Source organism: Pelodiscus sinensis, chromosome 15 (assembly GCF_052426305.1).
Source record: "Pelodiscus sinensis isolate ZL-2025 chromosome 15, ASM5242630v1, whole genome shotgun sequence".
In the NCBI taxonomy this organism is placed as follows: domain Eukaryota; kingdom Metazoa; phylum Chordata; order Testudines; family Trionychidae; genus Pelodiscus; species Pelodiscus sinensis.
The window spans coordinates 15842771-15857951 of record NC_143066.1 but is presented as its reverse complement, the minus strand read 5'-3'; the positions used below and the strand labels follow the sequence as shown (position 1 = coordinate 15857951).

At 42.3% G+C, this 15181-nt stretch overlaps 1 protein-coding gene across 9 annotated transcripts in view; it reads right to left on the bottom strand.

Annotated features, from left to right (window-relative positions):
* Positions 1–15181, bottom strand: part of CLEC16A (C-type lectin domain containing 16A) — a 341368-nt gene that overhangs the window by 192645 nt on the left and 133542 nt on the right. For all 9 annotated transcript variants that reach the window (XR_012896118.2, XM_075899302.2, XM_075899304.2 and 6 more), the window contains one exon: positions 12153–12273. Coding sequence is in view for 8 of the 9 variants with exons in the window: in XM_075899302.2 (XP_075755417.1) it covers positions 12153–12273 (121 nt within the window). In the remaining variant the exon portion in view is untranslated. The remainder of the gene's footprint in view (positions 1–12152; positions 12274–15181) is intronic.

Genomic DNA, 15181 nt, shown 5'->3' with positions numbered 1-15181 from the left:
CAGCCCAGTGCTTGTCAGCACAAGAAAATTCTAAGTACACGTTGTACCTCTGAAATCCGGCATTCTCTGGTCCGGCAACGAAGAGTCCAGGAGCCTAACAGCAGGAGGGCCAGCAACCCAGCCTGGGAGGAGGGCAGCAGGGCTGGAGGAGCCCCACAGCAGTGCTGGGGCCGGGATCATACAACTCCGGCAGCCCGCAGCAGTGTGGGGCCAAGGAACCTTGGCTGCTCATAGCAGCACAGAGCCAGGGGCTAGAGAACGTCAGCTGCCTGCTGCAGCACAAGTCTGCGGACCAGAGAAGCCCGGCAGTAGGCAGCAGTGCAGGGCTGGGGAATCTTAGATGCCCGAGCAGTGCAAAGCCAAAGAAGTCCAGCCACCTGCAGCAGTGCAGAGCCAGGGCATGGAGATCTCCAGCTGCCTGTGGCAGCGCAGAGCCAGAGAACCTTGGCCATCCGTGACAGCACAAGGCCAGCGCTAGGGATAGAGAACCCCAGCCACCCATGGCAGCCCAGAGTTTGGGAGCAGTGGCAGCATGATGGACAGCCCAGCTAGGGAGGGAGCAGAGGGGGATCATTGGCAAGAGCTCCGGGCAGGTGGCAGGGGACACCTCCCCTGATCTACCAAATTTTCCCATTTGGGACCAGGGAGGTCCAACCTGTAGCTGCTGTACAGTATTAGGAAAGTAGTCACCTTCTTTTACTTGTGCAGAAATGCATTCATGCACGAATGTAAACTGAGAAAACACAAACATTGATATAAAAAAATCACTCAATTTTTAGAATGAATGGAATCATTAACTGCATGCCAGACAGCAATGTTCACAAAAAATAAGCAAATGAAGAATGCCCCTGTGTTAAATTAATTATGTAAATCTGTCCCAGCACATGATTCTGATATTGAAGCACCAAACTAGATATCACAAACTCCCAAAATCTAGTCTTTACAGGTATGTCTAGACTACAAGGTTTTTTTTTTTTGTTTTGTTTTGTTTTAATAAAGTGGCCTTTTTTCAAATAAAACTTCCCCTGTGTCTAGACTGCTGCCACGTTCTTCCGAAAGTAAATTGAAAGAATGTGGCAGTTTTTGCGACCTCGGAAAACCTTGTTTTACGAGGAAGAACGCCTTTTTTCAAAAGTGCTCTTTCGAAAAAGGTGCTATGTAATGCAAACTGCTTTTTTGAACGAGAGCATCCAGACTGCCTGAGTGCTGTCTTTCAAAAAAGCGGCTTGCTTTTGTGAAAGTACTGGTTGTAGTCTAGACGCTCTTTTTCGAAAGAGGCTTGCAGTCTAGATGTAGCTTACTAGTATAAGTGTTTCTGGGGCCTTGGGCAATCTATAACACTCCCTAGAAAATAAGGATGCTAATATTTTACAGCTTTTAGAATTAGTAAACATGTTATCAAATGCTCTGAAAATGAAGTACCCTAAATAGCTGTCAAAAATATCATCACTGCTTTTGTAACCTACATATCTACTGAAAGTGGGTCACTGTCCCCTGTAGTAGCACTTAGACCACTTACAGGGTGAGAGAATGAGTTTGCTCTATGGCCTTAGCTGAGAGATAGCTGGCTATTAGCTCAAGCTGCATAGGTTTGTGCAATTTGCTCCAGAGGGCCCAGGTTCAGTTCCACTTGGTGTTATGAACTGCACATGCTGGCCAGCAAAGTCATTGAAAAACATTTCTGCAACTACTTTTTTGTTGAACAGTTAAACTCCAAATTATTTTTTACAGAGGAAAAAAAATGTTGAAATATAAAAAGGTAAGATGCATCCATAATACAGTTTTAGTTCACACTGCCCATCTCAGAAAGCTGGTCACCAACATGCTGACCAATTCTTAATTTTTTTCTACAACTCAGAACTGGAGCTCTAAAATAAGCTCCGAGCATATTATAGGTTCTGGCTATGTTTTCACTAGCCTCTCTTGTAAAAATTACTCACCATTACTACCACCAGTTCAGTAGCAATGATGGCAGTAGTAATGTAGACAAGATTCCAGGCACCCCTCAGTATTTTAACTACAGTCATCTAACCATGCTCAGATGGATGAGTGCCAAGTTCTGGGCTCCTGATGGCTGCTAGCACCAGTACTTGTAAAGCTGGGGTATCAACAAGAAAAGGGTAGTGTAAAAGATTTGTCTCACTCATTTACTGCATCCAAGTGATACAGAAAACCTTGCCCTGCAGGAGTGTGGTGAGACTGGTGTTCATAAGCTCCAAGCTCCTTGGATTGAAGATGCCACCAAAAATTAAAAAGAACCCAAAGAGCACTTGCTTAGATTAGGAATGTCAGCTTCAACCTCTTGCCCAAGTTCCTTGATTAATTACATTTGATCTACTGAATCCAATCCTCTCCCTTAATTTGGATGTGTGATTCAGGGTGCAGAAGAGAAGAATGATAGTTTTAAAGCATTATGTTTCAACAGAGGTTTCATGCTGTAATTTTTAATTTATAGCAAGGCACCCAGAGCACTATATGGGTGCATATAGATGTATTTTGAAAATGTGAAACAATTTAAAAAAAATTAATCATAAGAGAATGGATTTTCTGCATGTTACTTCTGATCAGCTTATTTCTCCACAACCCATGACTACAGAAGGCCACAAAAGTAGCGGTCCTGGTGTAGTTACACTGTGTGGTGGGGATGAAAGGGTTAAGAGTCTGGATATTGCATAGGGATCTCCTACACTGCAAAGTTGTGCTCCACAAGGTCTTTCTGCACCCAAGTGTAAAGATGCGAAGGAGTATAGAATGATTTCTTAACACAATAGAGATAATGGATATGTTGGTTCTATGAAGGGAGCTGCAGGGACTAATGTAGCAGCTATAAAGTATTACGCACTGTGATCAGCTGGACAAGGATTCTTTGCACTTCCTACAGTGGCTACCAAAGAACTCTCAGGGTACATCTTAGTCACCTAGGTAATTTGCTAAGATCAGGATTTGTCACAAGAGTTGTAAGGTATGGGTATAGTATGGTTTAGGGTGTGTCTGAAGGAAAAGTAAAATATGTGAAATACCACTAAATTAACAGAAAATTAAAAGGCCATTTCCGTCAATATCTCTTTTTTTATTTTTTCTACAAAGGAATCTGAAAGTATGTCTGAATCCTGGAAAGTGAAAGGTTGTAAAGGAAACTGAGAAATTCATAAATTCTGTAGGAGTATAACCTCTTGGCACAGTTGAGGTTATCTTGCACCTCTCTGCTTTTTTTTGAAGAAACATGGCAGTGGTTTTATCCATAAGAACTTGTATCACTTAGTTCTCATTGACAGTAAACATCTTGCAGGCACAATGAATAGCTCAGAGATGGAGCAGGATTATGTGAAATGAAACTTCCTAAGGCAACCAAAGAACTTTTGTCTGGACTTAATTGAGGGAGGGCTTTGAAAGGTGCATCTTAGCAGATGTATAATTCGTTTAGGGGGTTAAAAACAGAACTCCATTTATTGGAACAAGCAGGGAGGTGCAAGATCAGAGGCATCAACAGTAACCAGTTACCATATCTGAACAATTATCCCTCGTTTAGCCCAGAGCTATCTGTACTACAGCTATGCAAGCCAGCACAATAAATGAGTACACACACATATGGCTTAACTGGATGAGGGTTTCACATCAATGATTAAACTAAAGTTATTGTTTTACTTTTATGATTCCTCTTTTCTCCTGATTTTTGGAGGGTCGGATTCATGACTTCTGAGATCCAAGTTTTTGGCAATCCTACATAGCATCAATTCAATTTACATGTACCATCTTTACTAGGAAGATAAACCTAAATAATAAATCAAGATTTACCTTTATGCACCATTGAGAGAATTGCAATATTGTCTCAATAGAGCATAAAATTGCTCATCCAAAGAAATAAGTAACTTATTTGGTTTGTATTTAAAGTTGTCAAAAAGTGTACTTTTCAGTTATACAGGCAGTCCCCGGGTTACATGGATCCGACTTACATCAGATCCCTACTTACAAACAGGGTGAGGCAACCCCGCACTAGCTGCTTCCCCCCAGCAGACCATGGAGACGCGAAGCTAGCGCCTCCCCCAGCAGACCAGGGAGCAGCTTTTCTCAGCAGACACCTCAGCTTGAGAATAAAGGACTGAGGGAACTGAGGTGTGGGAGAATAAAACTGAGCTGTGGAGAAATGTTTGGCTAGAGTTTCCCCTACAATAAGTACCAGTTCTGACTTACATACAAATTCAACTTAAGAACAAACCTACAGTCCTTATCTTGTACGTAACCCGGGGACTGCCTGTAGTTCTAATTTTGCACACAGTGCAGGCTCTGTAAGGTGCCATTTAGTAACTCCATCAATAAAATATAATGGAATAGGAATACAGGTAGTAGTTCCAAAAAAGAAATATCTGAATTTCCATTAAAATGCCTGATAGGAAAATATAACTCTTAAAACTGTTTAAGAGCAAAAATATTGGGGAGAATTTGGTAATATAAAAGCAGGAGAAAAGTATATTAACCTTTTTTATGTTAGTAGAACAAATCCAATGTACTGTGCCATAATTTGATTAGGATTATTTTATAAAAATGGGGAAATATTACAGGAACACACATTAAATCACATCAATGAGCATTACTGAAAATAAAAAAAATTGAAGGAGACAGGTACCAATCAAATAATCAATATGCAGGAAATAACTACATCATTCCTCTTTAAAAGTGAAAAAGAATATTGCAATTTGATTTAGTTGAACACAAACAAAACTGAGAGATACATCATAATTGCATTTCAAGTTAGTTTATAAACTACATAGTTTCCTAAGCAGATATCAAGTATTTCATTACTCCACTTCACAGTCTCAGCAAAAGAACAACGTATAATTCAGGAAAACACATGAAATTATTTTAGGTCTACGTTTTCAATTCCTTGGAGAATAACCCTCTGTATTTAGTAGGAGTCTGTTTTCCTAATCAACTAACAACTGTTAATTGTTTGTTCCCTATATTTTTAGGGAATTTAACACTACATTTTTTTTAAAAAAAGAAAAAAATTATGGGAATGTTGCAGAAATGAAAACCCATCCTCCAAGACTTTTGTAATACCTTGTTAAAATATAATTGACTCTGTTTTCAAAACCTATACAAAATCTGTATAGTGATATTTTTAATGTTTCATAGATTAGTAGCTGCATCAAAAAGGAAAGGGAAAATGTATGCACACTTAATTGGTTTTAAATGTGTATATCTGGCCTTTTAAAAAAATAGGTATTGATGGAAATGGCCTGACGTGACTCATACCAAATGAATAAGCAAATGTAGTGCAAGTTTTTATGCACCCATATGGTTGGCAAAATGAACTTCCAAATTCCATCAGCATCCAACAGGAAGTATGGTAAGTTGTGCCACCTGTTATAACTATACAACTTATGTTTGTAAAGTGGTTTCAGTTCTTTCAGAATACCTCCTGAAGACTTGAAGGGACTAATAATTAATTTAAAGCAAAATGAAGGAAGATAATTTACCAAATCAAAACTACCAAGTACACCTCAAGTTAAAAGAGACTGTGTGTCAGCCCCCATGTGATCTCTGTCACAATTAGCATTTTGTCATCTTTAAGCATTTGTTAAAATATTATGCCTCCACACTGCTACCAGTGAAACTAAACATACAAATTAGTATTTTGCTGAATTTAATAAGTGATCCAGTTTAGTTAGATCCTGTCCTAGTAGTTATCCCCTTTGCAATAAGCTCAGCTCTCTCATCTTGTTTTGTCATTAACATTGCTTGAAACTTATCCAGGAGCTCATTGATGAATTTTAGCTCAAATGAGATTGATAGCCAAATGAGATTGATAGCCAAATGAACATACCAAGCATTCCACTTCATCTTGCAAATTCTAGTATCACAAACCCAATAGAATGTGTCCAAGATTTAAGTACTGATCTACATAAGCTATTGATCGTACCTACAGGTTGAGACTCTCTAGACCAGTGGTCCCCAACCTTTAGAGGCTGCCGGGCGCCAGGGGGCGGGGACACTTGCACGCCCGGGGGCGGGCAGCCCCCCCCCATAGCCACGTGCTCGGGGGCGGGGCACCCCATAGCCGCGCTCCCGGGGCCGGGCCCCCCCCTGCAAGTGCCGCACGCCCGTGGCCAGTGCCCCCTCCTCTCCCAAGCGCCGCGCGCCCGGGGCAGATGCCCCCCCTCCGAAGCGCCGCGTTCCCGGGGCCAGCGCTCCTCCTAAGCGCCACGCTGTGGCCAGACAGACTATAACCCCATATCATCCATCTTATTTGCCTCTCTGAAGCACAGGGCAGAGAAGGAGCAATAATATCAGCATAGTCTATGCTGGCTCATCTGATCCTGAGAAGCTGAAACACAGATATGTGGCTAGAGAGCAGCTAAGTCAATAAGCTGGCCTCGCTGCGGCTGGCACCTATGTTGATTCGAACACACAGTCCCAGGAAGAGGAATTTCCCACTGAGAAAACAATGTCCAGTACTTCAAAATTTAATCATCTCAATTCTCTCTTACAAGTGTAAATTGTAAGAACTGGTCTCACAGCAGACAGACCAGCATCAATTGGCATTACAGATAAGAAAGAGAAAATACGTGACCCCATGATTATAAAAGATGGGCCCAGCACACACTCACTTTGAGTGTCATTCTACCCTCTACTTGCTGGTCGGGTTAGGTGTTTGACCTCCCGAGGTTCTATGGGGACGCCCACCTCGTATTTTCGTCTTTCCTAGGAATTGAGGGACCGGCCCTGGCCTGACATGCTGGAGTCGAGAGGCACAGAAGGGGGTAAAAATGGTACCTGGATGTGGTCCTCTGTCTTAAGTGTACACATAGAAAGAGTAAGCTGTTACTTGGTACCATTATTTCTATTTTTCTATCTTTATCTTCTTTGTAACCATTTTTAAGACCTATATTTTGCTAATAGTTAAGAAATAGAACAATAGCCATTGCAACCATATGATTTATAAGCTTCCTCAAATAAACCTGTAACTGTTTAAGCTTTAACCTGACTCCTTCAGTTGCTGTAACAGAACCAAGCACAATTTAAAAGAACTTCAGCCGGTCTAAAGGGACAGTTATAGGAAGAGCTTGGGCGTTTGGATCTGTGTCACTCCCAGGTGACAGGATCCACTGGGGCATCTTTCAGTCTTTCTCCAAGGCTGCCCGCTGCGAAGGAATTATGAAATTCTAGCAGCTGAAATCTAAGATGTAATAAGCTCTTCCTATATAACGGGGCGTCTGTTGGCCTGCTGGCCACCCTCTGCGATGGGACCCCGGTCCTAGCAGTAAAGGCACGGACGTTAAACCTTTTCTCGGAAACATACACACACACACTGCCCTGACCGTCGGCTGACACACGCGCCCGGCGAGCCCCCCCCCCAAGCGCCGCGCGCCCGGGACCAGCGCTCCTCCTGAGCACCATGCACCCGGGACACGAGCGGCCAATTTGCGGCGCTCCCGGGGCCGGTGCTTACTATACGCCTGGGCTGGCTCTGGCACGATGCATGCACCACGTGCCCAGGGCCAGGCCAGCCCCGAGCACTTGGCGGGCGCACACAAATGGCCCAGCGGGCATGGTGCCCGCGGGCATCGTGTTGGGGATCACTGCTCTAGACAAGTAACATCCATGGTCCAGAAAGACCATGGATGTTCCAGGACTAAAAAGTCCAGGTGGAAAGCTAGCACCTGGGAGCCCTGCAGCCTGGCAGGGCAGCAGGAATCCAATTTGCAGCTACAGGACAGAGGGAGCCCGGAACGACAGCAGGAACTGGACACTGCAGCGGGAGCCTGGTCTGCAGAGGCAGCGGGACTGGAAAAGGTTCAGAAAAGGAAAACAAGAATGATTAGGGGTTTGGAATGGGTGCCATGTGAAGACAGATTTAAAAGACTAGGACTTTTCAGCTTAGAAAAGAGGAGACTAAGGGGGGATATGATAGAGGTCTGAAGAAAGTAAATAATGAAACATTATTTACTTGATTCCATAACATAAAAACTAGGGGTCACCAAATGAAATTAACAGGTAACAGGTTTAAAACAAACAAAAGGAAGTTTTTCTTTACACAGCGAAAAGTCAGCCTGTGAAACTCCTTGCCAGAGGCTGTCATGAAGACCAGGACTTTAACAGAGTTCAAAAAAGAACAAGATAAATTCATAGAGGTTAGGTCCATAAATACTTATTTAGCCAGAATGGGTAGAAGTGATGTCCCTAGCCTTTGTTTGTCAAAGGCTGGAAATGGATAATAGGAGAGGGATCATTTGATTACTTATTTCTGTTCACTCCATCTGGGGCATTTGGCATTGGCTACTGTCAGCAGACAGGATACTGGGTAGATGGACCTTTGGTCTGATCCAGAATGGCCATTCTTATGTGGTAGCAGGAGGTCAGCACACAGCAGTGGCTGGCCAGCCCGGCATGACAGTGGGAGCCCACTGAATAGAGGTGGCTGGGCTGCTCACCATGGCAGTGAGAACGGACAGGTCAGTGGGGGCCAGTGGGGGGGGGGGGACTACTGGGGAGGCTGGTGTTCAGGCCAAGGTTGGAGGGTGCCAGTGGCAGGAGGGCCAGAAATGACCTCTGCTGGTCTAGAAAAATCCCTCATCCAGGACCAGTAAAGTCCCAAGAGTACTGGACCAGAGAGCTTCAACCTGTATTAAGAATAAAAGTGAAATCTTCTGTGTCATTTGTATGTTTTTATACCGAATGCTCTTTCAATGCTTTGCTGGTGCATGGCAGTGGTGGTGTCAAACCCTGGGATTAAATGAAGTCCGGGCATGCTACAGGTTCAAAGAGTTTCCTTTGTTCAGGTGATTAACCTGTTTCAGTGCCTCACAATAAAATCAAGTATGCTAAAAAAATCCTTTTGAAATACCCTTACAACACTTATGACACAATCACATTGAACATAAATGTAACAATTTGAAAGTGCTGTGGTAAACAGGACCAATAAAAACAATCAAGTGTAACATTTCAGTGTTATGAGACCAAAGTATCAGAAAAGTGATTTCAGTTTTCTGTTCTGTCTAGAATATAATATGCCATTTAGATGCAGGTAAATTTCATTTATTTGCTGGGATTTGAATCTACTTCAGTTATAACATGCTACATTGCATTAACTCTAATTAGATTCAGACGCAGTGCCTGTAAATTCTTACTAAACTGCCTGCACACTATTAGTTAAGAGCTCAACTGGCTAACTTTAATCAATTAAAATTGATAGGTAAATGCAATGTATTACATTTTTATTATATTTTTGCATAATAGAAGGGGAAAAATCAGATTTCCCCACACACTGCTATTTTATTTAATAAAAATACACCCCACACTATAAAAATGAGATTAAAGACATGTTATGTTTCCTTTTCTTATGCTGCATTGTAGTCACAGAAAATAGTCTTGCAGCACCTTAGAAACTAACAAAAAATGTAGATGGTATCCTGAGCTTTTGTGGGCACAACCCACTTCTTCAGATGAATGGAGTTAAAGGATGGATACCATCTGCATTCCGTGTTAGTCTCTAAGGTGCTACAAGACTATTCATTGGTTTTTTTTAAGTTTTTCCAGTTACAGACTAACCCGACTACCCCTCTGAAACTTAGTCACAAAGTAAGTTTCCTGCAGTTTGTGCCTCTGACTTAAGGCCAGAATCACTCCAAGTATCTCACTTGATTTATACAGAAACCTTATTAACTAAAATGCACGGATATAATTATAATGGATTAATCCTCACTGTATAGTGAGCTTTCCCATTTAGCATTCTGAACAAGTTACACAATGGTTCCTAAGGTTTAGTTCACAAATTACTGCAAAGAACGAATTTTAATTTTCTACATGTCTCCCAGTTTTCTGCTTCTTAAATAGAATTTGAAAGTCTCATTCTAATGATATTGCAAATGGAGACTACCTTGACTCTCAACTTCCTACATAGGCATCATGTAAGGCTGAGGGTATGCCTACACTGCATTTCTCTTTCGAGAGAGGAATGCAAATGCAGACAAAGAAAATTGCAAATGAAGTATAGATTTGAATTTCCCGTGCTTCATTTGCATAATTGTGTCCAGCCGCTTTTTCGAAACACCTTATTTTGAAAGAATAAAACGCAGTCTAGATGGGGTTATTTTGAAAAAAACCTTCTTTCGAAATAACCCTTACAAAATGAAGTTTAAGGGTTATTTCAAAACAAGGGTTTTTTCTTGAAATAACGGCATCTAAACAGTGTTTTTAGCTCAAAATAGGGTATTTCGAAAAAGTGGTCAGACGCACTTATGCAAATGAAGCGCAGGAAATTCAAATCCGCGCTTTATTTGCAATTTCGTTTGTCTGCATTTGCATTCCTCTCTCGAAAGAGGAATGCAGTGTAGACATATCCTTAGAGACTATACTTTGGGCATGTTGCACTAATCTGAAGTTGCAGATTTTAAACCCCCTCGCTGTGTCTAGACTGCATCCCTTTTCCGTAAAAAGGATGTAAATTAGACACATCGCAATTGCAAATGAAGCGGGGATTTAAGTCCCCCCCGCTTCATTTGCATAAAAATGGCTGCCGCTTTTTTCTGGCTCGGAGCTTTGCCGGAAAAAAGCGCCAGTCTAGACACGGATCTTTCGGAAAATAAAGCCATTTCTGAAAGATCCACGTCTAGACTGGCGCTTTTTTCTGGCAAAGCTCCGAGCCGGAAAAAAGCGGCAGCCATTTTTATGCAAATGAAGCGAGGGGGAATTAAATCCCCGCTTCATTTGCAATTGCCATGTGTCTAATTTGCAACCCTTTTACGGAAAAGGGATGTAGTCTAGACACAGCCCCTCAGAATATCATAGAATCATAGAACACTAGAATTGGAAGGGACCTCGAAAGGTCATTGAGTCCAGTTCCCTGCCCTCAGGGCAGGACCCAGTACCATCTAAACCATTCCTGATAGATGTCTATCTAACCTGCTCTTAAATATCTCCAGAGATAGAGAGTCCACAACCTCCCTAGGCAACTTATTCCAGTGTTTAAAGACCCTGACAGTTAGGAACTTTTTCCTAATGTCCAACCTAAATCTCTCTTGCTGCAGTTTAAGGCCATCACTTTTTATCCTGTCCTCAGAGGCTAAGGAGAACAATTTTTCTCCCTTTTCCTTGTGACACCCTTTTAGATACCTGAAACCTGCTATCATGTCCCCTCTCAGTCTTCTCCTTTCCAAACTAAACAAGCCCAGTTCTTTCCGTCTTCTCTCACGGGTCATGTTCTCTAGACCGTTAATCATTCTTGTTGCTCTTCTCTGGACCTTGTCCAATTTCTTCACATCTTTCTTGAAATGTGGCACCCAAAACTGGACACAATACTCCAATTGAGGCCTAATCAGCGCAGAATACAGCGGAAGAATTACTTCTCATGTCTTGCTCACAACACACCTGTTAATGCATCCCAGAATCTTGTTTGCTTTTTTTGCAACAGTGTCACACTGTTGCCTCATATTTAGCTTGTGGTCCACTATGATCCCTAGATCCCATTCTGCAGTACTCCTTTCTAGACAGTCGTTTCCCATTCTGAATGTATGAAACTGACTGTTCCTTCCTAAGTGGGGTACTTCACATTTGTCCTTAATAAACTTCACCCTATTTACCTCAGACCTTATACGTTGGTGTGCTGTTCAATTGGAGAAAAAAAGTCAGTGTACTACCATCTTTAAATGCTAATACTGAAATGTGAAAAGGAAAGTGGGATACAGAGAGAGTGATTCCAAAAAGATAGCACAGATATAGTTGGATTTATTTTCTATCCGTCTAAATTTCGGTTGTGCACATTTTGGAAGGGCAGAATTGAAAAACCAAAGCATAAGAGAACAATAGCAAAATGCATCCTCTCAGGTCCAACTAGTTAAGACAAACAGCGTTTGTACTAGCAAAGCCTATTCAGGGGTTGAAGTAGCTGGAATTCTAGTGAAGGACCAAACGAAGGAAAAATAAATTCGGTACAACCCTTAATTTACTATTTTGATTTCCCTTTTTATCTATTACTGGTGGGATATGTATTCAGACTAACAGACTTGTAACAGAAGCTAAAGTTAGTACCAAGACATCAGTCGTCATTATGCAGCTACATGAAGAATAAAAACCTATTTTTTTGTCAGTTCCACAAAGGAAATAGGCAACTTTCCATTATATGTATTTAATAATTGGGGAAGGAAGCTACTTACTCAAGTCAAGAACATCATCTTTTTTTATTAGATCCTCTTCCCTTGTCAGTGGCAACTGAGTTTCTGGCTCATCTCGCAAATGAAGTGATAGTGAACGGAGCATAAAGAAAACTCTGATTGCCTAAAGAAATTAAAAACACACTGTTGAATTATTCTGCATTAGACTAAAGATACTAATCTCTCTGCACAATGAAATAAGCACTTAAAGAGTTGTATAAAATACATCTATGTTTAAGACCACTGATTACATTGCAGTGTGGTATGTCAACTGTTTCAACTTAAAAAGTACATTCGCGTACCATTTGTCAACAAAACTAAACCAAGGCAGAAGCGCACACTGTGGATTTTCCATCCTTTGAAATCAGCAGAGAACGTATAGTGAAGGTATACTTCTACAATTGAAGATCATAAGGCTAGTTGTTAAATGTTGTTAAGATAGTTGTTAAATGTGTGGATCAATTTGAATGATTCTTTTTGTTTGAGAGAGTAGACTTTTTATTTTATTATAATTATTTTTGAGACGGGACTAGTAGCATGGCTAGTAGCACTATAAATTCTCGCTTGGGAATCCCAAATTCTCTAGAGTACTTTTAACCCAGGAATATTGTTGTGGTGATACCCTCAGCAACAACTGGGGAGGGATGAAAGGAGGGAAAGTCAGTAAGCTCCACACTCAAGCGTCATGTTAGACAATAGCTTGACACCTTCCAAGTGAACTGAAGCAGAAGGTAGTTTCAGGTGCACTACAGCTTATTTAATAGATGGAGTGTCATTGTTCGATGTAAAAATATATGCTCAAAGTGACTGGGATCAGTCTTTCAGAGCAAGGGTTGTAAAGCTAACTAGCTTGAATATCACTGACCCCAGAGACAGAAAAGCAGAGAATCAGTATCTACATGCGTGCAAGAATAACTTAGTGTTAATAATATTCTGAAAGCTCACATACTTAATGTGTTTATTATAAAGACAAAGTGGGATCAACACAGCTACAACACCACTACATACAACAATTTATTTATTAAAAAGCAGTTACAATGGACTTAACAATAAAACAAAATGAGAAGTTACTCACTTTCGTGCAGTAACAATGGTTCCTCGAGATGGGTCCCTGTGGGTGCTCCACTCATGGTGTCGGGCTCGCCCCGGCACTGCAGCTCGGAGCTTTGCATAGCTGGTTTTCAGCCGGATGCTCGCGCCGTTCGTGCCCTTTGATCTTCACGTGCACCCGGCTTCCCTGTCAGTTCCTCTCATAGTTCTGTATCTGTAAGGATACAAAGAACAAAACAACTCTGGAATGGGGAGGAAGGGTGGGACATGGAGCACCCATGGGGACCCATCTCGAGGAACCATCATTACTGCACGAAGGTGAGTAACTTCTCGTTCCTCTTCGAGTGGTCCCCGTGGGTGCTCCACTCACGGTGACTTTGTAGCAGTGCTCTCGTTGCGTTCCTGGACTTCAGGTCTGTCAATGACCGAAAGCACTGCTGAGGACACTGAAGAGTCAGGAGTCCATCTATGCACTATTGCGTAGTGATACATAAAGGTCAAGCTCGAGGACCATGTGGCTGCTCTGCAGATTTCTGGAAGAGAAACTCCTCTGGCAAAAGCAGTGGATGTTGCCACTGCCCTAGTGGAATGCGCTCTAGGTACAGTCTGGAGGGGCTTATTGCGCATTGCGTGGCACATGGTGATACACAAAACTATGATGTTGGACAGTCGCTGGGAAGACAATGCAGTGCCCTTAGAGCAATCCGCTATGGACACTATTAGACGGTCGTCATACGCCAGGTCCGTGTTCTGTCTATATAGAATGCCAACACTCGACGTACATTGAGGGTATGAAATAGTGAGTCTCGATTCGAAGCATGCGGTTTTGGATAAAAGACAGGCAAAATGACTGGCTCGTTGATATGAAATTGCATAGCAACCTTAGGGATAAAGGCTGGATGGGTACGTAACGTGACTGAGTCCTTGGTAAAAACTGTGAAAGGTGGTGTTGCCATTAATGCTGCCAGTTCGCTCACCCTGCAGGCAGATGTAATAGCCAACAAGAATACTACCTTTGTGTTGAGCATTGATAAGGACATGGTGGCTAGCGGCTGTAAGAGTTAATGCATCAAGTACCAAATCCAAGCTCCAAGTAGGGGGAATGGGTCTTCATGGGGGTCTAAGATTAGCTATTCCCTTAAGCAGCCTTTTGGTCATGGGGTGAGTAAAAACTGAATGACCTTTGTTGGTGGTATGGAAGACAGTGATTCCTTAGAGATGAACTTTTAGCGTAGAAATTGAAAGGCCTGCCTGGTGTAAGGAAAAGATGTAATCAAGAATTTTATGCATTGGTGCAGAGTGCAGCTGGATGTCAGCTCTCTCACACCAAGCAATGAATCTCTTTCATTTTGCCAAATAAGAGTTTCTTGTGGTTTGTCTCCTGCTGTTCAACTGTACTGACTTTACAGCTTCTGAACAAAGTTGCTCCTCTACCCTGAACCAGCTATGGGTTTGTAGGTTGCAAAGAGATCTATTTGCGGTATTCCCCAAGCTCGGAAGATGTCATCCAAGACATCGGGGCGAATTTCCCACTCGTGATCCTGAGGGAAAATTCTGCTTAGAGCATCCGCCATGACATTGCTCGTGCCTGATAAGTAAGATGCTATCAGAGTGGTACGGGTTTTTATGCACCAAGTCCCATAGATGGACTGCTTGTGTGCACAGTCCTCGTGATTGTGCTCCTCCTTGTTGACTGATATAATATATAGCTGCTATGTTGTCCGTAAGTACTTGGACGGTTGTACCAGCTATACGCGAACGGAAAATGTTTGCAGCCAAGAAATATAGCTTTCAGCTCTAGGAGGTTGATATGGGAAAGTGTGTCCGCTATGGACCATCTGCCCTGCACGAACGCACCATCAGTGTGCGCCCCCCAGCCCAAGAGGGAGGCGTCTGTAGTCAGCTGGATCGATGGCTGCTAACATTTGAATGAAACCCCTGCTAGCAGATTTTTCGGGTGCAACCACCAACCCAGGGATCTG